This window comes from Malania oleifera, chromosome 12 (genome assembly GCF_029873635.1).
Source record: "Malania oleifera isolate guangnan ecotype guangnan chromosome 12, ASM2987363v1, whole genome shotgun sequence".
Lineage (NCBI taxonomy): Eukaryota > Viridiplantae > Streptophyta > Magnoliopsida > Santalales > Ximeniaceae > Malania > Malania oleifera.
This window is the reverse complement of record NC_080428.1, coordinates 68,641,710-68,664,564: the sequence shown is the minus strand read 5'-3', so window position 1 is coordinate 68,664,564 and position 22,855 is coordinate 68,641,710. Positions and strand designations below refer to the sequence as shown.

The window sequence follows — 22,855 nt, the reverse complement described above, 5'->3', positions numbered from 1 at the left end:
GGTGAGATTCAATTAATTGGTGGATAGAGGCACAAAAACTAGTTACCCACACCTCAATTAGTCTTTTTAAAGCAGTTCGATTTTGTTTTGTTAAGGTAAATTGAATCTTATTTAATCTTAAGTACGTCTTAAAACAGACTATGCAAGTCCAATCTTAGCTATGTCTTGTGATGTTTCTATGAAAATATCTCAAAATAAAATCAAACAAGGGGAAAATGTGAATATAAATTAGGGACTCGGTAAATTAAGAGAAAATTGCAAAGAAATAAAGAGAATAATAATAGGATATATTGTTCTTGCTAAAGGTGTACGGTACTATCTTCTTCTTTTTTTAAAAATAAATAAATGAAAAGCAAGGTGGCACCAAATTGAGACGACTTGTGCCCTTTTAAAATTGAAAATAACAAAAGCCTCAAAGTTATGCTAAAATATAAAAATTACAAAGCATAGCAATTATCTCGCATAATAAAGTAATATAACTCTTTAAAGATAAAAAATAAAAAATAAAAAATACTCATTTTCCTATGGTCCAGTTTGGAATTTGAAAAATATAAGGTAAAGTTTAAAAAAAATTAAAATAATATATTTGTTCGTATTTGATTATTGAAAAAATAAAAATAAAAATAAAATATGTAGCATATTAATGAATAAAAGTTTCATTTTAAATATGTTAATTTTAAAATTTTTAAATATGTTAAATATGTTAATATATTTGTTCGTATTTGATTATTGAAAAAATAAAAATAAAAATAAAATATGTAGCATATTAATGAATAAAAGTTTCATTTTAAATATGTTAATTTTAAAATTTTTAATCATACAATAACAAAATTTTATTTTTAATACTATTTGATGTGAGAGAAATTATAATAAAAATATACTTTGTTCTTTTTTTTTCTTTTTTATTTTTCAAATAAAAGCCTTGATCTTGATGGAGCTAAAGTTACCATCATGGTGAACGACTCGTCTGGTTCGGTGGAGTAGCTACTGTGTTAGCTTTACCGTGATCCCAAAAGGGTGGGTGAATTGGTTTTTTTTAAATTAATGTCATAGGTCAGTATCCTAACAGCAGTATATATATTCACAACCCTAAGGTCAATATAGTGCAAGTAAAATAAATCAATTGTAATATGTAGCAGAAATTAAATAACGCAATTTAATCAACCAAGCATACATCAGAAAGCAGTAAAGAGAAGTGACACGCAGAAGTGTTGTCGAGATTCGGCAAATTGCCTACGTCCCCGCCTTGGCTAACAAACATAAGGATTACCACTATAATGCTCACTTAAAGGGGTGGATCGGCACCTAAACAATCAGGTCAATTAGTATAGGGTTGACCTCAACCTTTATGCACAATCTTTACCGGGCTGGATTACCGCCCCCTCAAATCACACTTGAAAATACAACAGCAATTTTTTCAATCAAATGGTACAGTGATTATGCTTTCATATAAAATAGATATATACCTAATACGCACAGTCACATACACATCAAAGATATGGATATAGTGTAAGCTCAGGGATACAAATAGTTGTGCTATCAACGCTCAATATGGTATAATCAGTGAAATGCTCAAGAGTGTTCAATACAAGTAATATCTTGAAATTTAAGTAAAGCACAGTTCAATAGCAAATTAATATTTCAAAGATATCAAACAGATATTCAAACTAGTTTAAGAAGATTCTTTTCAATGAAATAAGCACATTACTAGTTTGAAAATATTTTGCTTGTTAAAAAAATTTTTGCACAACAAAAATCAAAGTTATTGGACACTTGCAATAACAATGCAAATATCCTAAACTCACTTAGTTTATCCCAGCACAAGATTTATAATATCAAAATATGTGGGATAAACTTAAGCTAAACTCCCCAAAAATAATATCATAATCAATCACACAAATGGAAGTTTCTAGTAAGTCTAACAATCACAAACACTCTAAATATGTTCTCATAATCTCAGAATGTATAAAGGAAGTGAAGATTTTAGAGTATTTGGACAAAGAGAGTGTTTTCAAAAGAGAAAATTTTGATTAATGAAAATTGCTAATTAATTACTAATCTTTGCAAATGAGTCTATGTTTATATGCAATGGTAAAATTATAACCGTTTGGGACTTGTTGGAAATTATAAAAAAAATTCAAAATGTTTAAACACCATTAACCCAACTTAACCCGATTTTACTGCAGTTAAAATAATTTAACCCCGACGAGGTTCAGGTGGTTGAACCATGGTTTAGTCGCCCAAATAGACACAATAATAAAAGTCTTTAAATTTAGTTGGGCAGCCTGAGTTTGAGTTCAGTGGCCCGAATCAAAGTTAGAAATATTGTTTTGTAACTTCGGGTGCCCGGTCATATGTTCGGTATCCTAAACTCGTGTGTTTGGGGCTCAGTTTGAACTAAATAGCTCGGTAGCCTAAGTTGGTGGAATGTCCCTTTTAGGTGGTTCGGGCGCCCGTGGACAGTATGCACAAAATGGTTTGATTGGCCGAGAGCCTAAGTCAACTGTTGACTTCTCAACAGTTCGGGTACCCGAGGAGTTTTGAACTCCTGGGTTTGGTGGCCCGAACTCTCTCAGATTCCCTATAAATTTTCAATTTAGTGCATTTTAACACACCTATATTTTGTATGATATGTGTGTGAGTGTTAGGACCTATATTCATACTATGGTCTTACTGAGCTTACCGTATATTTGATATGCAGGTAAGTAATACAGACCTTATCTTAAGTTACTATTATAGACTCATATTATATAAATTGAATTGGAAATACAAATTAAAGTCATCAGGGTCTTCATGTTGTTTTAAGTATCATTTTTTGAGATGCTCATTTAAGTCTGCACGAACATTTGAAAACCATCAAATACCTAAGTATTTGTCATTATTAAAACCGAGTGTGACCTATAAAGTCAATAGCTACTCCTAAGAATCACATGAAATATAGTTTAAATTTTGGGAATGAAGAAAATAGTTATGGTTTATACATATTTAAATTAATTAGTTGAACATGTAATCAGAAATGAATAGACATCCTAATATGAAATATGGGAATAATTATTCCTTATTATGAACTCATAAAATGTTTTACATTGTTATTTAATTTTTAATAATAACATAATTTTTTGTATAACCAATCGTAACTAACCTATTGAAACTAATCTATTATTGAAAAATAAACATTCCACAAATTCGAGTATCAAAGGAAAAACCGCAACAAACAGACAAAAATTAAAGAAAAATAATAAATAAAGCAAGAAGGCAAGCCTAAAATTTAAAGAACTCTCAACATTTTAGACCAAAGTTGGAACTTAAAATAAATTTATCTAATCGTTTTAAATTAAATGGAAACAAAGTGGCATTTGGGTAATTTTGGAAAATTTTAAAGAAATTTTCCATGTAGAAAAAGACATTTGTGGGAAAAAAAAAAAAACACTTTTGAATATTTTTGGCTACATCAAGAAAAAATTAACAAATTTGAACTTTTTTTTTTTGTAATGATTAAATGAAATGAAGTCAAATGGGGTATTTTGAAGCTTTTTTTAATAAGGAAATATTTTGGAAATCGATCAATTAGAAGCATTTAAATGCAAAAAAATGGGTTTAAGAAAACAAATTTAAGATTTGGTTACAACCTTTAAATGGAAAAAAAAAATTTAATAGAGTTTGGATTTGTAGCGAGAACATCCCAAAAATATCATTTTAATTAAATTCAAATTTAAATATATTTTATTGATGAACAGGCTAAACTTTTTAAATCGATAAACAATGTGATGAAGGATTTAAAATGAAAATAAAATAATGTGCAACTGAATTCGCAATGGGGGATTATTTAAAATACCGGTGGGAAGTAGCAAATAGTCCAAAGTTATAATTAGAGAGTATTCAGAGAGAGTTAAAAAACAAAATATAAAATTTATTACTTAATTAGTCAAATCATTAGTTTGAACAAAATTTAGCCTTTTAATAGTAGATTAACCATGCGATGTTGCTCTTTATGACTTTCTAATGGAACTTTATTTTGTTGGATAATCAATTCTAACAATTAAATGATTATGTATTTTATTTGCAGGTTGTAGCATATACCATGTAACTTGTAGGTAAACCATCAACTATGACAAGTTATTTTCAAAAACTTAGTTGACATTGGTCAACCACTAATGTATAGTTAAACGGGTGTAAGTTGGAATCAAATAGAGTGCGAATAAGTTAGGTGGTCTAAGGCCTTCTCAACTCAAAAAGTTAGCTCATGAGGTGAGACTTTTCCTCACACTTAATAACTGACCACTGACCCTTTCTACAACGGATGTGGGATAATCAAACAATCTCCCCCTCACACATCAGGATCTCTCCTGACAAGGCAACTATTAGGGAGAATGTTGAACAAAGACTCTGATACTATGTTAACAATCAATATCCAATACAAAGAGAGACAATTACAACACAAAAGGTTAAAATTACATCATTTAATACAATTAGACCCAATTATTAAACCTAACCCTAATAATGATACAAAGATTAGAGTGTCTAAAATTAAAATATATATTATCTAACACTTTTAAGCTAGGGCATGGAATATGTGCTCCCTGCACCATATTGTCTTGAACCATATTGTCTTGATTATGGTATGTGATGCGAGAATCCAAAGTCATGAAGTATGACATTATTATTACTTAAAAAAAAAATATATATTATTATTATTATAGGAAATTAACTCTAGTTAAGCTAGTAAAGTGTCACTTTTTTGACAACTCATGTAATTATTGCCTTATAAATATCAATTAGATTAATTAAAGAGATTGGACAAGTTAAAGTCAATTTCACTTTGAAAATTGATTGGTTGAGTGATTAGTTAATTTATTCATTATTAGTTCGTTTGACAAGTATATATGGCATGATTGTAATTATTTAGGCTTTCAAAATACCGTGCGTACTTTTTACCGATACAAGTAATGTCATTAAATATATCCTCACCAACATGCATTTGGCTAGATCACGACTTTGACAACTCAAGACCGTAAAAGTCATTATTAAAATAAAAAATAAAACTCTTAATATATCTACATATTATTATTATTACTATTATTATTATTCTTCTTCTTCTTCTTGTTATTATTATATCATGAAACTGAGAGTAAATATTATACCATTTTCATCAAGTCAATTGAAAATAGTTATTCATATTTCTCGTTTATTTATTTTATCATGTTGCAAATTTTAACATTGATAGGTGATACACCAACAAAATTGCACATATGGCAAATACTTGAGATTTTATTCCGACCGAACCAACTTATATATCTAGCCATCTCTAGCCTAGTAGCTCTATGCAAGCAACGCATTTTTTTATACAAAAAAAAAACTAAAATAAACATGCCTTATAATAAACATCATGTGCGTAGTTTTGATTTGTTATAGCTATCTGGCTATAAAATCACATCTCAAGGTTATACCTGCGCACATGCACAACAAATATGAAAAATAATAAAAATTAACATAGAGAAGAATACAAATTTATGTGATTTGATAATGTACTAACGTTCACAGAGTCTCTATACAATTTTCATTATCATCAAACGAAAATTGTCTTATGATTTCAATCATTGACTATAATTTGTATACATAACTCATAAAAACCCCAAAATACATTCATTTAATAACACAAGTACAATACTATGTGAGCTCCGAAACCCATCCATTTTCAACAAATTTCAAGTAAATGACAATTTAAAAGTAACACAATAAGTCCTAAGATCGCTAAATCCACGAGCTTCTAGTCTAACCCTAATTATAGGAAAGGAATGATGCATGGTAATGACATAAGATTATGGTGTTATAATGGAAATTTGTTTGTGTTTAATCAATGAAATCTCTTGAGTAGTCGTAAACGTCTCCTCTCACTTGTTCCACACTGCCAAGTTGCATGCATGCACTCTATTCCTATTTGCACTTTGAAATTATAAATTGAGTTGTTTTGCATTTTATTTTTTAAATACAATTATTTTAAGAATGTGTTTGAAAGTAAGATGCCGAGCCACGGATTTAGATTTGCATGGACTTAAACGGAACACAATGCCATGTAACTTTGCATTGTTTGAGTCCATATACTTCCAAATCTGGATCCTAACCAAGTTCTCGAACACCCAATTTGGTTTTTAAAAAATCACTATGCATTTTACATGGGTTTAAATAAATCTCGTTAGATATTAATAGAAAAAATTATAATAATTTTATACAAAATATATGTACGCATAAGAGGATCACTATTATTAAAATAAACTTTCCGTCTATGGAAAGTAGTGTAGAAGTCATTACATGTACCACCGCTAAGATGACATGACGAGATTGATTTTGTGTGCACTTACAAACACAAAAATTATAGAAATGGGCAATACATACGGGTGAAAAGATTAATTAATACATTTGTAGACAAATAATAAATAAAAAACTATTGTCAGAGAGGAGCAAGGTTTACGTTGAAATTATTTTTTTGAAATAGGCTGCAACGCCCCTTTTATAGGTAGCCATACAAGTAACTTTTTGCCCTAATGAATTTAGAAATTCAAAGAATAAAATTAATGTATTTTCAATAAATACCATGAAACTGAAAATTTAAATAATACATTTAAAATGTAAAACGGTGGCATTCAATATTTAATGCCGCAATCACATTGAATGTTATGATTTTATTAAAGTATCCCATTCATTTTTCCAACTTAAAACACTTAAATATGAAAAATTGTATTAAAATTTGATTAAAGAATTTACAGAAATTTAAATTAAAGTCCCACAACCTATACATCAAATACTATCTCGAATAGCCAGCGGGTACCGTGAATGGTGAGAGTTTTCTGTGAGCCAGCGGGGACCATGAATGGTAATGGAGATGTGTCGTGGAAGTTGGGTTGGTCGAACGTTCAACTGATGCACGAAAACCGTGTTCTTATTCCAGACTTTACCTGATCAGTGAGACCTAGGGGAGGACGTTGATCCATAGATTTGGTGTTGCACCAGGAAGTTCGAAGGGCTTGTTGGTGGCTGAAGTTCACATGTAATTAAAAAAAAAAAAATACTATCTCGAATTTCTTATGTTAGGGAAAAAAATAATTTTATTGGCTAGTGATCACATCACGTTGTCCATGTGTGAGAGGTGGGGATTCAAATCTAGATTGAGAGGTTTAATTGCGGTTCAGCTTTCTCCTTTGAGAGCACATGTGTGAACAGATCAACCCTATCCCTAATTCTCATATGCCTAGAGGGGCAAATTGGGCATTTGACGTTTTCATTTCCTCGCACGTGCGTGTGGCCCCGCCCACCCCGCAACATTCCAAAAACATAGAGAAATTCAAAGGACATTCATCTCCCGGGCGTTCTCTCTCTCTCTCGCTCTCTCTTTGTCTCTGCGCTAACCGCTCTTTATAGCACAGCCACACCTTTTAAGCTTTCGGTTTCTCTTTCGAGATCGAGCTTGTTAAGGACGGGCGGGCTGTACCCTTTTCGTCTTCTTCCTTTTTCCCTTCCGGGCTTCCCCCAAATCGATTCGGGATCCCCGCAATCGAAGCGATCCTTGGGCAAGAAGAAATGGCGGCCAGCATCGGGATGATGGACGCGGCGTACTTCGTGGGGAGGAGTGAGATTTTGGCTTGGGTTAACTCCACCCTTCAGCTCAATCTCTCCAAAATCGAGGAGGTACACGTACAATTTAGTTGTTTAAAGTCGCAAACACAAGGTTCTAGTGTTAGAATTCAATGCGAAAAGCGAAAAAAAAGGAGAAAGGAACGTATTTTAGGGCTCTCGATGTTTGTGTAGATAGATTTTCAATGCGAAAGCCAAAAAAAAAAAAGGAAAAAATGACGTATTTTAGGGTTCTTGATGTTTGTGTAAACCATTTTTAATTAACAAGCACGCACCATTCTCTGAACATTTGTATTCAACTAGGTAAACCTCATTTTTCAACTTTCGGGGTCGGCTATGTTTCCCCTTTTCATCATCATTCAACTCTATCAAGAACCATTATCTTCTATTACTGGATCTTTGGAAATGGACTTTTTTCTCATGTGCGATTGTGCGAAAATTGGATGCTTAATTTGAATGCATTCAACGATGGAAATGAGAAATTGTATTACGAAACGTTTTGAAACTAGGCTGGGTTTTCTTGTTGTAAAATATCACTTGCTCCGTCAACATTCGTCGCCTTTAAAGTTACAGTTATTTTTAAATTTCTCTATAGTGATGGTTCTCGAAATCTATTTTGAAGTGATATAGTTGCGTATTGATTTGGGTTTATGCCTTTATAAGTCGTTTATGCTTAAAAATTCATGCAAACCAGGGTAGGTATGCAAGTAGTTGCATTCAATTCTAGTTTGAAGCTTGAACTCGGTTAATTTTATTTTAGTAATTTTTTTAAAGCCATCGTTGCTAGGCTGCATCTGGTGCTGTTCAGTGTCAGATGATGGATGTGACCCATCCAGGAGTGGTTCCAATGCACAAGGTAAAAACATGCTCATCTATTACCATTTTCCATTCAAATGCACGTTGAAACTAATGTTCTCTGAGGTTTGGCTGTATGCAGGTGAATTTTGACGCAAAATCAGAATATGACATGATACAAAATTACAAAATTCTGCAGGACGTGTTTAATAAGTTGAAGATTGATAAGGTTGCTCTCTCTCTCTCTCTCTCTAATCCTAAAAAATATCATCTGTTCTTTTGCAAATAATAGCTGTTCGCTTCACAATTTATATTTTGCATGGATTGAACAATTTGAATATTTTTGCTGCATTGATCAAACAATTTGAATATTGTTGGTTCACCAGCTTCTTGTGGAAGCTTCAATTCTTGTTTCTATATTTTGTTTGAAAATTGTTAAAGTGTTCTCTCTACCCCTCTCTAGTTCTGTATCCAATCCTCAAAAAACATCATCTGTTATTTGCTAATAATAGCTGTTCATTTCACTATTTCTATTTTGCATTAATTTAAACAAATTGAATATTGTTGCTTCATCGGCTTCTTGTGGAAGCCTCAATGATTGTTGCTATATTTTGTTTGAAATTTTTTGAATAGTTTAATTATTTCCCCTGACTTTCGTGACCAAACCAGTGCATAAACATTTAATCTTTGCAGATTAGGCCCTCCTATACATTCTAGTTGTTATTTATTTTCATATATGTAAGGTTTAAATAAATGAAGACTTGTGCTTTATGTTGGTTGGTATTTAATCTTTATTAAAGATGCATAGATTACAATGATTTCATTAATGTCACTGGTCTATATATCTCAATTGGTCGTGATGAAGTCATCCTATATTCTCATTTCATATACCACTTTCACCCCAAACTAGCAGGATTTTACATGTTTCTTCTTAGTGTAAGAATTCATTTGTGGATTGACTGTGCAGTATGCAGGCGCATCCTGCAGTTTTAAGCACACACCCCTTTGATGGTTACCTGTTGCAATTGCAATATCATTCAAATACACGAATGAGGTGTTTTTGAACTCAACTTCTTTCATTTCAGTGGTTCCAGTCTCCCTCATTCGCCAAGGGACCACTGTCTTAAATTCTTAATACTGGTAGTTGCTTTCTGGATGTTACACTGTATGGTACAGATTTAGGTCTTCCATTGTTATCATGCTTTTTAAAAAGTGATGGTGTGATACAAGTAAAGATGGTTACTTCAGGATGAACTGTTAAGCTGTTTGTTTGTTTGATCCCCTCTTCCATTTTCCCCAACTGGCAGGCAGGTTTTTTGCTTGGCTTTTCTTTTTGATACCTTTTGTATGACAATGGAATGATTTTGAAAACACTAGCTGGGAGGTATTTGCATTTTTTTTTTTTTCTGGGTAAGTAGGGATGGGGATGGTGAGGTTTGAATCCCACTCAAATGCTGGGTGGGATGAGCCTAAGTGCGTCATCTTATGTTCTCAGTTGGGAGATATTGCATTTGCTGGCAAGATCTAATGTATGCATTTTTGTTTCTTGATCTGGATGTCTTCTCTCATTGTATGTGGCATGACAGCATATTGAAGTCAACAAACTTGTTAAAGGGCGACCTTTGGACAATTTGGAGTTTTTACAATGGCTCAAACGTTATTGTGATTCTATAAATGGTGGCATTATGAATGAGTATGTAATTTTCTCCTGGTTCTGGTTTTCTGAATTAATTTAGAAGATTATCTTATCTATATTAGAGGCTTATAAGGCTTATATTTCATACCTGTTTCTTTCTTTCTCTAGGAATTATGATCCACTGGAGCGAAGATGTAAAGGTGGAAAAGAAAAGAATCCAAAGGGTGCTCTTAGGTCTTCAAAATCCTTGCAAGCTAACAGCTTGTCTCATTCTGTTTCTGGCTATGGGACAGGCATTAATAAAATTACTGGTTAGCATGAACCCTGGACTATCAAATAATCTTTTATTCTTTATGCATGTATTCCCTTCCCTTTTTTTAATTGTTCTTTCATTGATCGGTATTCACACAGGAATTAAACAAGGACAAAAATATGACTTCTTGAGTGGCACTGATTCTTCTGGGGAAATTCAAGCATTGTCCAAGGAGGTATTGTTTTTTGGGAGCTTCCTCACACTTAAAAAAAAAAAAAAAAAATTTGAAATGATGACGCGCATGATGGATATAATATATATATAGCTGAATGAAAAGAAAAGTCTCTATTCTTATACTATCATCTTTTTGTATGATGAGCTAGAAGGCTAATGGTTCCGTAAATGCCTTATGGTTGATTCTCAGTATTGAGGAACTGTGGTTTTGTGAGACAGAATACCTCACATCTGCACCTTTTTTGGGGCAGGTTTTGGGGGTTAGCAGTGCATATGACAGGTAGTAGAGTTTATCAGAAATTGGAATGATTAGACTTGCCTAGAAGTGATGATAGAGGTCTGAGGGAAGGAGAAGCAAGTTCCTTATTAGAAGAGGCAACCCATAAGTTGAGATTGTAAAGGTGTGTTTGTTTCTTATGCGGAGGTTCTGCAGGATTGTATCAGATAGGATTGGACTGAAATAGCATTGCACTAGATTGACTAGGCTCCCCTTAGCTTGCACTATTCCTTACTTCTGTTGAGTAACTATGAGCTAGAACGGCTTAGCCACTCTTAGTTCGTGAAACAAATGCACCCTAGGTGCATTGGAAACTGAAGTACGGAAGTAGGGTTGGGTAACTCACTAGCAGCAGTTGCATATCCATGATTCTGTTTTTCTTCCCCCTTGTTTTTTGGGGGGGGGGGGGGATCAGGAGACGGTTATATTTATATCATTCAATGTTTTTTTTTTTGATATTTTAATTGCAATTTGATGAGTTAATTAACTTATTATTTTGTGCTAAGGCATAAAATTTTTGTATTAAAAATCAAAGTTGTGAATTTATTTATTAAAAATATAGATATGATTATAGATACTAAATATTCTCAAGTATATCTATAAAAGTAATTTTTATTCTTATGTGAATTAAATTTTATTTTTAATTATTTAGGGACAATGTGTCCTTGTGAATTTTTTGATTAAAAGCTTAAAATTCAAACAGATGGCAAAAGTTGTTGTTCAAAAAAGAAACAAATGCATGTACTATATACACATAACTATACATATATACAAATATAAATAAAATAAAATAATCATTAAATGAGAAATTATATAAAAAATATTGAACTAACATATCATCAAAATGTAGCTTTATCAGTGTTAGAGCTATAGTTTTTAAAACCCAATCACTGAGGAGAAAAAAAAAAAGAAAGATAAATATTTTTATTAAATATTATTTTTATTAAATGTTGATTTTTCGTCTGCCCTGTTGTAATTAATCACAATGTTATTATAGCCCATCTTAGATTAGAAGAATTAAGTATTGATGAATAGTGATTTGGCAAAGGAAAAGTTAAAACAAATTGAACTTTTGAAGTTTGGAGAAGGATTTGGGTTTTAGCATTTAACATAAAAGAAACCGAAGAGAATTTTAAATGTTCTTACGGAATAATTTGTAGAAGATAATTTGTCTCCTAGAGTCTAGAGGGACACCACAAATTGCTCATGAGAAGCTTTAAATTCAAAATTTAGAATAGGATATGGAGGGATTGTGGAAGGATGACACACTTCTCCGATTGTGCTGCCTAATCTCAATAAGCATCTAAATCCAAAAAAAAAGAGTAATAATATGCTATTAATAGAAAAGCATGAAAATGATATTAAATTTTTTTTAGGTTAGTTTTGACTGATTGCTGGAGGATGTTTGTCCCCCGAAGCTTGTATCTTTTGTTTCTTTTCTAATGAATGAAATTTTCTTATATAAAAAAAATTGCAGCCCACCCCCCCCCCCCCCCCCCTCCCCCAAAAAAACAAAAAGAAAAAGCAGGATCTGTCATTGATTAACAGCATTTCAGGCTGATATAAATAAGTTTTAAGGTATTTCTAAAGAAAAATTTCCCATGGATGATATTAAGAATCTAGATATGAGGCCAAGGGAGGGATGACTCTGTCCAAACCCTCCTTGAACGTCTATATCCAAAAAAAAATAGAGTATCCATATTGAGAAAAATGCAAACACTTCCCTATAATAATCTACTAATTGCTGTAGCATAAACTTTTTTCGAGTCTGTGCTAAAATTTTATGAGATCTTGATGAACAACTACTGAGATATTAAACAATGGAGCAAAAGAATTGTTTTAGCTTTTTTACAAGGAGATTGACCGTGAAAGCTCTCTTCTTGATTTGTTACTAATTGAAAAGCTTTAAATAAAGCAGAAAAATCTCCATTCAAATGTTATTGGATCAAATTACGTGTACTATATGTTACTTAGATATATTCAATATGGTGTCTTTTGGGAAGAGTAAAATTGAGTAGAGATATTGAGGAGTTGAAGGACATGAACAAAAATGAATAAATATGATCAAGGGCAGAAACTTGCATAAGATTAGGGAGGGAGACAATTGAATTTCAATCAAAGCAGGCTTATATTTAAGTGTTAAAAATGAATGAATGATTAACGACAGAATTTTGCATGAGAAGAATAGTAGAGAACCCAATTGAATTGAATTTCAAGCAAGCTTATATCAAGTGGTAGCTTTGGAGCTTCTCTTTGTGTTGTTGATGGATGAACTTGCAAAGTGTTTTTATGAGAAAGCATATTTATGAGAGGTGTTGCATGAAAATATGCTATTTGTGAATGGTATAGTTGATCTTTATTTTTAGCTGATGAAGTTTCCTTTGCTGTAAACTTAAGTTAGAAATATGAGGTGATGGTTCAAAATTGGAAAAAAAAATTTTTAACTTTTTTTCTAATCTAATTAGTGTAAAACTAGGGGTGATTATGGGGGAATAGTGAATGTGATATGGATCGTCTTTAGATGAATAAAAGCATCCATCTATATGGTTTTGAAGAAAATTCTTACAATGGGGAAGTTGAAAATTTGTTGACCATAGAATTGGGGCTATATGGATGAATTGTGCTTTGTGCAACCAAGTATTTTGTATTTGAAAGTAAACCATATGGCTACAATTGAGGAGAGTTGATCCAAGCTTTAACATGTTTAGGCTTATTACTTCTCATAATTAGTAATAAATGATCTTCAAATTTGAGCTTGGTTTCGTGGAATCTAAATAAAAACTCGTTTTGTTTATTACACAAGCCTACATGAGTCAAATCTAATATTGTTTAAGCTTAGCTCATATATATTAAATGAGATTTACAATTATGCTTGGATTTGCTTGTTACTGTAATGAGCAAGCTCAAAATGAGCTATTTTGAAGCTGAGCCTCCGAGCTTGTGACAAATGACTTATCATTTATAATTCTAAGAAATTTCAGAAGAAAAAAACAAAAGGATTAAAAGGAGAAAAAATGGGGATATAAGATGTGAAAATCCAGGAGCAATTATGGGGGAGATTGATGATATCTTGTGCCTGAATTTTGACAGATTTGAGGGTAGTAAGGTGTATGCTTGCCGGAAGGTAGCTCGTATAGGTGCCGAAATGAGAATGTGTTTGATGAGAAGAGATAAAATTTTGGTGTGATAGGGACAAAGCTTTTAAGGAGAGACTCTAGTGGAAGACTCTCTCACAAAGAAGTAGGTTGGGTGTAGCAACAGGGAAAGGAAAGAAAAGGAGTTTGAGAAATGGGGGATTTTTTGGATTCAGAAAGTGGTGATTTGAGTGAATTTGATTGTGGTGGGGGGTTGTTGTTGGACAAGATTCGAAAACAATATGGGTACGTTTCTAATTCTTGTGACAAAGTAGGGGATTTATCTTATGTTCATCCTTCCCTGTTGGAAGGTCTGGAGGGAATGTCTACTTTTGAAAATGATGGTTTGGTAACAATTTACAGCGTAGGGATATTGCCTATGCCAGTGGAGGAAATTCCCAAGGAGGATTTAGAAGCTCAAAATCTTTTGGATAAGTTGGATTTAAAAATGTTATTGGAGGAAATGAGGTTTGCTTGGATGGTGGCAAATCTTGTAAATTGAAGGGTAAAAGAGAATTAACAAATATGAAGAGCTCTGTACATTATGATGGAAAGGTCTGAAAAGGGGTTTTCTTGGTTAATTTTATCTAGTTCAATGGTGTGATCTTCGGTTTTTTTGTTATTTTTTGTTTTTTCCTTTCTTTATTTTCTGTTTTTTTGGTGGACACCTTGCCTCTGCACATTGTATCTTCTTTTCTCCCTATGTAATATAGTTTCTTTTGTTATCAAAGAGAGAGAGAGAGTGAGTGATAACATTGACAATGATATGCTTAATAAGTTGTAATATTTCTAAAGAGCTGTTAATGATCCCATTAACTCATCTAAACAGGTAGTTCATGAGCATGAATGAGTTGAGCGCAACCTTTTTCAAGATTTTAGGATTCAAAATTAAGTTTGGGAATCACTTGTTTATATACTTGAATGAGCTCAAATGAGCCTTTTGACTTTTACTAACCTGAGACATCAAGTTCACAAACAACTTGATTCATTTGGAGCCCTGTGTACGCATATAGTGATATGTATTAATTTTTACTTCTATTATTTTATTTTTTTTTATTTTTTTTCATGTCTTCTTAATTTTATGGGGTGGACTTCTTGTCCATTTTTGTCATAATTTCTCTTTCTCTATCGAATATGCCTTCTTTTATTATCCAAAAAAAAAGAACTACGGGGTGCACACACAGCTATTGAACATAAGGCACGTGTGTTGACGACTTGACATTGTCCTACATAACATGACAATGAGGGAATATTGACATCTCCTTGACCATCAGTAACAGAACCTTCAACATGACTCCCCCTGCTAGTGTTTTCTTGACACACCAGCACCACTAATGGACTCGCCAGCCTTCAATATATAAGTCAGAATACCATTGCCGAAGGAGCCCTGCTGTCAGTGCATGCACCCCATGCGTGGGCAACATGCATGAGAAAACTGCCAGAATTTCTCCTGCACTTTCCAGATTTGTGAGAAATTGCTTCCATCTGTGATAACTTGGGTTTTTCCCTTGAGATGTTGAAGTGAATTGAGGGAATTCAAGTGTTAGTGTATGATACATATTTTTGGAGGATTATTTCAAAGGCCACCTATTTGGTACTGTTTAAAGGCTATTTTTTGAGGATTTGAGAAATTGGGAGTTGAGAAATAGAAAGAAGGGAAGGAGAACTGCAGAATTACAGAGGGAAATAGGAGCTGCAAAGCAGAGTAAATGAATGGAAGTTGCAAGACAGCAGAGAGTTACAAAACATAGAAGAACAAAGATAGAAGAAATGAAAAGAGAGGAGGAAGAAGGATAGGGAGTGGAGAGGTTGCATGAAGGGGAGAGCAAAAATTTGAATTGCAGCACATAATCACAAGCGTTAAATGTGGTATATATAGAGCTTTGGTCGGTTCTGTTACAAGAAAAATTAACTAACTGAAACCCGAACCGATTTTTATTTGGCAAGAGAATTAAAGCTGAACTGAATTGATTGAATTTTGGAACCAAGCCAATTGAACTTCAGAACTGAAACAAATGGGCCGTACTAGTTTGGTTCAATCGGTTTTCAGTGGAAACAGAAATCTGCACATCCCTACTTATGAGTCCCCATATTCAGCAGGGTCAACCTAGGCGATTCTTCCCACTCTAGGAATTCCTATAGCACCTAACAAGATGAGTTAGGCCCCATGACAAACTAGCAGACCAGTTTAGCCCCTCCCTCAAGTTAACCTAGACTCTAGGCTTAAGGAGTGTAGTTTTGATGAGCTTGACAATGTAGGGTATCTAGGCATGTTCCATATTCCCCTAGGCATGATTGGGAGGAATGTGGAGATCTTTCTAAGAGCGGGTCAAGGTAGATGTGCATGCCTATGATGGAAAATTAGATCCAATTTCCTTTTTAGATTGCGTGGAGGAATGGAGGATTACTTTTGAGCAGTACTGTGTACAAGGTGAGGACAAAGTTTGGTGTGCCAAGATGACACTTGTAGGACCAGTCAAGAAGTACTGGAAAACTGTTTCAACAAACCTTCCAATGGTTGGATGAACCTCACATATTACCCTTTGGAAACGATGAGACAATGATTCAAAACCAGTTCTTCCTCCTTTCTTTTTCATCCGTTCTTCTCTAATTCTCTGTTCTCCTATATCTGTTATGCTCTCTTATTTTGAACTTGAGACCTCTGGTACATAATGTAAAAACCCCTTATGTGTCAAACCATTGAAGTATCCCTTTGCTAGTGCTTGGGAGCATAAATTCCAGGGCTTAGATTTAGATTAGTGTGAATTTGGAAGAAATTCGGTACAATTTTATATTATGTTTTCTCCAAATCCAAATCTAAGGTTCCAATTCCATGCTCCCATTCGTAACATTAAGAAACATTTTAAATTATTTTTTAATTTGCTAATATTGTTAGTATAATCTTATTGTTTTATAATTTTAGTGGGGACATAATCATATTTTTGTTTGAATTATTTCATAATTTAGTATAGTACATTTTTTCTTAAAATTCCAGTGGAGGGCAAGTGCCCCCACTGGATTGAAGTGGTTTGCCACTGATATTAGGTTCCAATGTTACCTATGGAAGCCCTTAGAAAGTTCATTCCCGAGATTTCTATCCGTAGGTCAAATATAGTGGGAAGTGTGAGTTCTTGGGAAGACCTTTTTGGAGACGAGATGTTCCCTTTTCTTTAGCCTTCTCTCATTTTATCCTCTCTCCCAGTTTCCAAATGCTCACATGAGTAGGTTTCTTTTTTTCCTCGATTCTTTTGAGACCATAATGATATAGAGGCGGGTCGGCTCATTTTTCTTCTTATTACTTTGCATCCTCTAGAGGTGATGGTGAGATGTGTACTCAGGATAGTTCTGGAACCTATTCTAGTAAATATTTTCTCTACATGATTTATTCTGACTCCTTCCTCTTTTGCAAACTATATTTGGGAAGCCAAAGTTCCTTCTAAGGTGAGGGTTTTTGTTTGTTTGGTGATTCTTAACTGAGCTAACACCAACAGTTTATTGTGGGTTAGAAGGCCTTATAAGGCATTATCTCTAGGTATGTGCTTGTTGTGTTGCTGTAGAGGTGAATCTCATTATTATCTTTTCATTACTGATTGGAGTATGTGGGGTAAGCTTTTTGAATTTGTCTAGAGAGTAGTGCATTTTTGCGCAGAATTGTTGGAAGGTTTTTTGCTTACTTATTTTACTGTTTTTGAGAGGGATAAGAAGGCTAAGTTTTGTCGAGATGTACTGTGTTAGCTGCGATTTGGTGTGTTTGGTTGGAGAGAATTTTGGATTTTTAAGGATTAACATTTCCTTTTGTGCCTCCTTTGAGATAAGATGGTTTGCTTGTATCTCTATGGGCTTTTGTTCTGATGCTTTTAAAGGAGTGTACTTATTTGATATGCAGTGAGATTTGGAAAGCTTTCATGCAGAATAAGAAACTGGACCATGGGTGGACCTTTGTTGGATGTCGATTCAGTATAATTGGATTTAAGGAATTACTGGATCCTAAGCACAACAGATTTAGGAGTAACTAATTAGGGTTATGGTTATGTGGGGTTTGTCTTAAGGAGTTCTTTATTTAATTAGTAAGGGATTTATTTTATTCAGAAAAATTGGATTAAGGAATTACTGGGGTCCTGAGCCCAGAGTAATTATTTAGGGTAATGGTTATGTGGAGGTTTCTCTTAGGGGTTTTTTTTATTTAGTTAGTGGGGTTTATTTGTAGTTTTTTATATTTTGGTTTCTGTATTTATATATGTGTATGTGCATGTATTAGTAGGTTGTATTGTTGAGAATTTGAAATTGGAAGTTAATAGCCGCACCCCCCCCCCCCCCACCACAAAAAAAACAAAGGGCATATCTTCTTTGTGCTCCTCTCTTCCTTGCTTTTCTCTCTACCTCTCTCCCTATTATCTTTCTTGGTAGTGCCCCTTACTGCTCTTCTGCATCATTTATTGTGCAGGTTTTTCTTGTCTCCCTTTTCTTTTGGTAATTAGGAGGATTTCTTATGAGGCTCTTCTTGTATTGTTGTGTTATTTTCTTTCTTCTCCTTACTTGCAATACTTTGTTTTATGAACAAAGCTAAAAACTATAGTTAAGTGGATAAATATTGTTTGTAAGATGCATTTAGCATGAAAATGGCATTTGGTGCAACATGCCATTTATTAAATGTTCCTGCCATTTTGTCATATATTTGTCAGTTATATTCAATCTGCTAAGAAATTGCAGTTCAGGCAAATTCTCCTGGATTCTGCGACCATGGGTTAATAATGAACGTATTGCACAGCTGAATGAAAATTTTGGTATACTAGCCCTTGTGAGGCTGTATTATCTGGATGCATTGTGCCCATTGATCCTACTGTAAGGCATCAAGTTGACGGTCCTAAAAGGATAAAGGATGGGAAAAAAAAAGTCAATCCCATGGGGAAGAGTATGATGGTCTGATACCCTAAATATAAGCAGAATGGAAAGATCTGTCTCACTCATCCCATGCAGCTGGGGTAAGGTTGTGTTACGGTGGGGGAATAGCTTTACTAGTAATGCATGTGATTGACTCTGAGTACAGAGATGAGGAGATCATGAATTGTTGGAACAGCTGTTACCTAGTATGTTGTATTCACTCCCATTTCTAGCATCTTTTTATCAATAAATAAGGAAGAGGGACTGCAGCAGCTTTTGCTATCTCATGTTTGGATGTCTAGTAGGATGCTTGTACTCATAACTGGTTTTTCCTATAATGCTGCCTCATGCAGTGTCTTATGGATATTTTTGCATATATTTTTTATCAAGATATAAATTGGATCCTGTTATGGTGTTTTCCCCCTTTTTTACCAGTTGGAAGAATTTACTCGTTGGGAAGCTAACTAAAAAAGTAGGCATTTTAATTGACTAGAAAAATGAAATTTCTTTTTCTGAGTGTCAAGTTGTTTGATTCTGCTTGATCTTGCTCTTACATTCATGCCGTGCATACTGTAAAATAAAATATTCATAGTATGTTTTTTTAACATTTGTATTGTAGATCATGGATCTCAAGCTTTCTGTGGACCATTTGGAGAAAGAGAGAGATTTCTACTTCGCAAAATTACGTGATATTGAAATCCTTTGTCAAACACCTGAGTTGGAAACTCTTCCTGTAAGAACCTCAGCTATGGAAATTTCATTGTGTCTAATGACTCTAATTCTACCATCAATTCATATAACAAGTTTATACCATTATTATTATTATTATTATTATTATTATTTTTTGTCCATCCCATTAAAACATATGAATCGTTTGTACCTGTGCTAATAAGTGCCAAAGTAGTTGGCGAATTGTGGCAGATCTTGTTTGCATGTTAGGTTATTTTGTCTTGGTGCAGGGAGGGAGCTATTAATAGGTCTTCATATTGATGAATACAATTTGGTATATAATCTCGATCTTTCTTTCTTCTTGTTAAGATGTTTAATATTATCATTGTTATGATACTTATGAAGATTTGAACCTGAAAACACACTTCAGAATTTTGGAGACAGAAAATTAAGAAGCTTGAGTGTTTGGATATTCTTGGTACAACATGGAAGCATTTTACTTATTTAAAAAAGCCAATTCAATTGCATATAATTTTTTTTTTTTTTTTGGGGGTGGGGTTGGGTTTGGTGTTTCCAATATTGTTGATATTGGTCAGAGTCCCTGCAGTGACGGCAATGACAGCAAGAGTGGCCATGGTGTGGTGTTGGTAGGTGATACTAGTAATGAGGTGGTGGTGGTTCTCATAATTGTGCAAAAATATACCTCTCAAGTCTTTTAAGTAGAATGCAGTTTCTGGTAGTGACTTAATGGAGAGAGCATGGGTCTTATTGTGTAGTTGTAGTTGTAGTTTTATTTTTTTGGTGTATGTGTCTTTGCCCTTCTATTTTCTGTATGTTATGGTTGCCTTGTACATTACTGAAAAATGATTTCTATTGTCTTATTTCCTTGCAGTTAGCTGCGGCAGTGAAGAAAATATTATATGCTGTGGATGTGAAAGTATCAGCTCTTGGAGAAGCTCAAGAAATTATAAGTGAATCCATAAGAACCGCAGATTAGAAGTCCATTGCTGTCGAATGAATTGAGAGCACTGGCTCTTTAATGAGACATCATTAACTAACACTGCAAACTTGGCTCCTTCAAATATCTTCTTTATCTAGGATGGGCACTTGCCATTTGAATTTAGAGCCAGTGACAGAATGTCATAAAATTCATTCTTCAAAAACGATTAGTTGCCAGGATTTGCCTTTTCTTTGAAATTTAGTTTCTGTTCTTCCCTTCGTCATAACTAACTTGTGGCTGCGGAATGACAAGTTTATGATCCCTTTCTCCTCCTCCCTCTCTCTATAGGGGCGAGGAGGTGACATTGTTGAGTTGGCTTTGCCGGTTCTGGACTCTGGGAACCCCTTGTTCCAGATCCTGGGTGACGTGGAAATAAAGCATGTTTCAATATCTATGCCATTTTTTGAGGCCCCAATTCATGATAATCACTAGTTTCTTGTTGAAGTTAAGGTGGAATCTATCATTTCTTATACAAGCAAACTTTTATGACTATGCCTTTGGGTGCTTTGGAATTGATGGAACTAGCCCTGAGGAGGATGCTCGACAACTCCAAGTCATCTTTCCCTTAAAAAACCATGCCTTTTAACAGCCCCCGAGGTACAGAATTTTCTGTTTTAGTGGCATAGTCAGTTAATTACCGAGCTTTCTTTTGTATTTTCTGCCATCTCTATGAATTGGTGATAGGAACAAGTACCTTCTTCAAGATATCACTTGCCTTGTGCTGTCTGGGCTAACTATGGGCAGGTGCTGTTCTCCTTGTGATCCTTTCTCCACAGATGGTTTGGCACGGTGGCGTTAGGCACCAGTGGAACAATGATGCTATTCAGTATTGGAAATTGAAATGCCAGTGATTGTTGCTATGAACTTTCTTTTGATGTCTTTTATTTAGTTTAGAATGTTGTAATGAGGTGTGTTTGGACTCTGGCCTAGTTGGCCCTCTCGTAAGTTATTAATTATATGCTGAAACAACTTCAAATTGTGTAGCATGGGTCAATTTATTTTCCCCTTTATCAGGTTTGGAAAGGATTGCAGAAACACGCACTGTTGTTCCTTTGCCCACTTTTCTTTCAAACCTATCCCTGTTCATTTTAAAGGGAAAGGTAAGGTAAAATCTGTACGTTTTGGTGGGGCCAGGATTGCTGTTTTGGGGGTTTGAAATTGTGTAAATTTGAAAGAAAATGCGTTGAAATTTGAACTCCCATACACTCGATGCATTTTCTTTGCTTCTTTTCGTTTTAATCCACTAGGAGTTTTATTTCGAGGGATTTCAATTAGGTTGAAGAACTTTAGAATCCTTAGTTTTACATGAATGTAACTAGTCAGTAGCAATTTGTTGACATGAAGCGTGTGTGCGTGTCAAAGAATGGGTATGATCATCTATGAACATCAAGTCTGAATGTTAGCAATTTTGAATTTAAAAACTAGATGAATTAACGTGTTTCAATGAATAAATAAGTACATTTATACTTTGTTTTGTGGAGATGATCGAGGCTATGGATCGTTCGTTAAGATGTTTATGGAAAGTAAACCAATTGAGAGTTTGAGTTCTTGGCTTCATTGGGTGCACATGATTGATAGCTGCTAAGAGGGTGGATTGTGTTAATGAAATTTTACGACTATTCTAAAGACTCTGGACAAAATTGCCCTTATATGCCTAAGGAATACACATTCATAGAATATAAAGATTTTCCATCAGAGTTTGTGTTATTTGGTTGTATTTTGAATATAAAAGGTTTTGATATTATTTTGATGTATTTTATTAACATAAAAATTGTTGAAATTTGCAATTATCTGTAGGTACTCAGATATTATTTTCAACACTAAATTCTTTTATGGCTTATTTGGTTTGGCAGAATAACTTTTCTTGGAATAAGACAAAAGCGTAGTTTAAATTTTGAGAATTGAAGGAATAGGTATTCTTATATATTCCTAATTATTTCATTCAAGATGAAATATGAAAAGAATAGACATTTTCATAGTAAAATTTGAAATTCTTTATCTATTTCCTATTATAGACTCATAAAAAGTTTTACATTATTATATATTTTATAGTAATCAAATAAAATTTTATATAATTAATTGTAACTAACATATTAAAACTAATGTATTCTTGAGAATAAACATTTCGCGAATCAAACATAACCTTGGTTTGTTATTCAAATATTCAATATTTTCTACAATTTGTTGAATATTATTCCATGCTGATATTCTTGGAGAGTTTTTCTTTCTATTTTTTATTTTTTGGTATTAAGTTTTTGTATTATAATGTGATAAAATAATTTTTTTACTTTTGTTTTTAACAAATAAGTGATTTTACTTAATTGAAAAAGAGAACAGAAAGTAAGTA

The 22,855-nt window shown here is 33.6% G+C and overlaps 1 protein-coding gene across 2 annotated transcripts; it reads left to right on the top strand.

Moving 5' to 3' along the window:
• Nucleotides 1-7,352: 7,352 nt before the first annotated feature.
• Nucleotides 7,353-21,484, top strand: LOC131144257 (microtubule-associated protein RP/EB family member 1B-like). 2 transcript variants are annotated; one of them, XM_058092791.1, is made up of 8 exons: nt 7,353-7,683; nt 8,417-8,485; nt 8,567-8,653; nt 10,011-10,117; nt 10,229-10,371; nt 10,472-10,548; nt 19,459-19,572; nt 20,401-21,484. In XM_058092791.1, exons 1-8 carry the CDS (start codon nt 7,576-7,578, stop codon nt 20,503-20,505), a joined length of 810 nt encoding a protein of 269 aa, XP_057948774.1. In that variant the 5' UTR covers nt 7,353-7,575; the 3' UTR covers nt 20,506-21,484. The 2 variants fall into 2 exon arrangements, with proteins under 2 accessions (XP_057948774.1, XP_057948773.1); XM_058092790.1 differs by having other exon boundaries at nt 7,375-7,683; nt 19,459-21,484.
• The last annotated feature ends 1,371 nt before the right edge of the window (nt 21,485-22,855 follow it).

Excerpts from the sequence above, each read along its gene's own strand:
- LOC131144257 (XM_058092790.1), top strand. The coding sequence starts at position 7,576 with ATGGCGGCCAGCATCGGGATGATGGACGCGGCGTACTTCGTGGGGAGG. Across the intron at positions 8,654-10,010 it reads ATAAGTTGAAGATTGATAAG|CATATTGAAGTCAACAAACT; the intron begins GTTGCTCTCTCT and ends GTGGCATGACAG. Across the intron at positions 10,372-10,471 it reads AGGCATTAATAAAATTACTG|GAATTAAACAAGGACAAAAA; the intron begins GTTAGCATGAAC and ends GTATTCACACAG.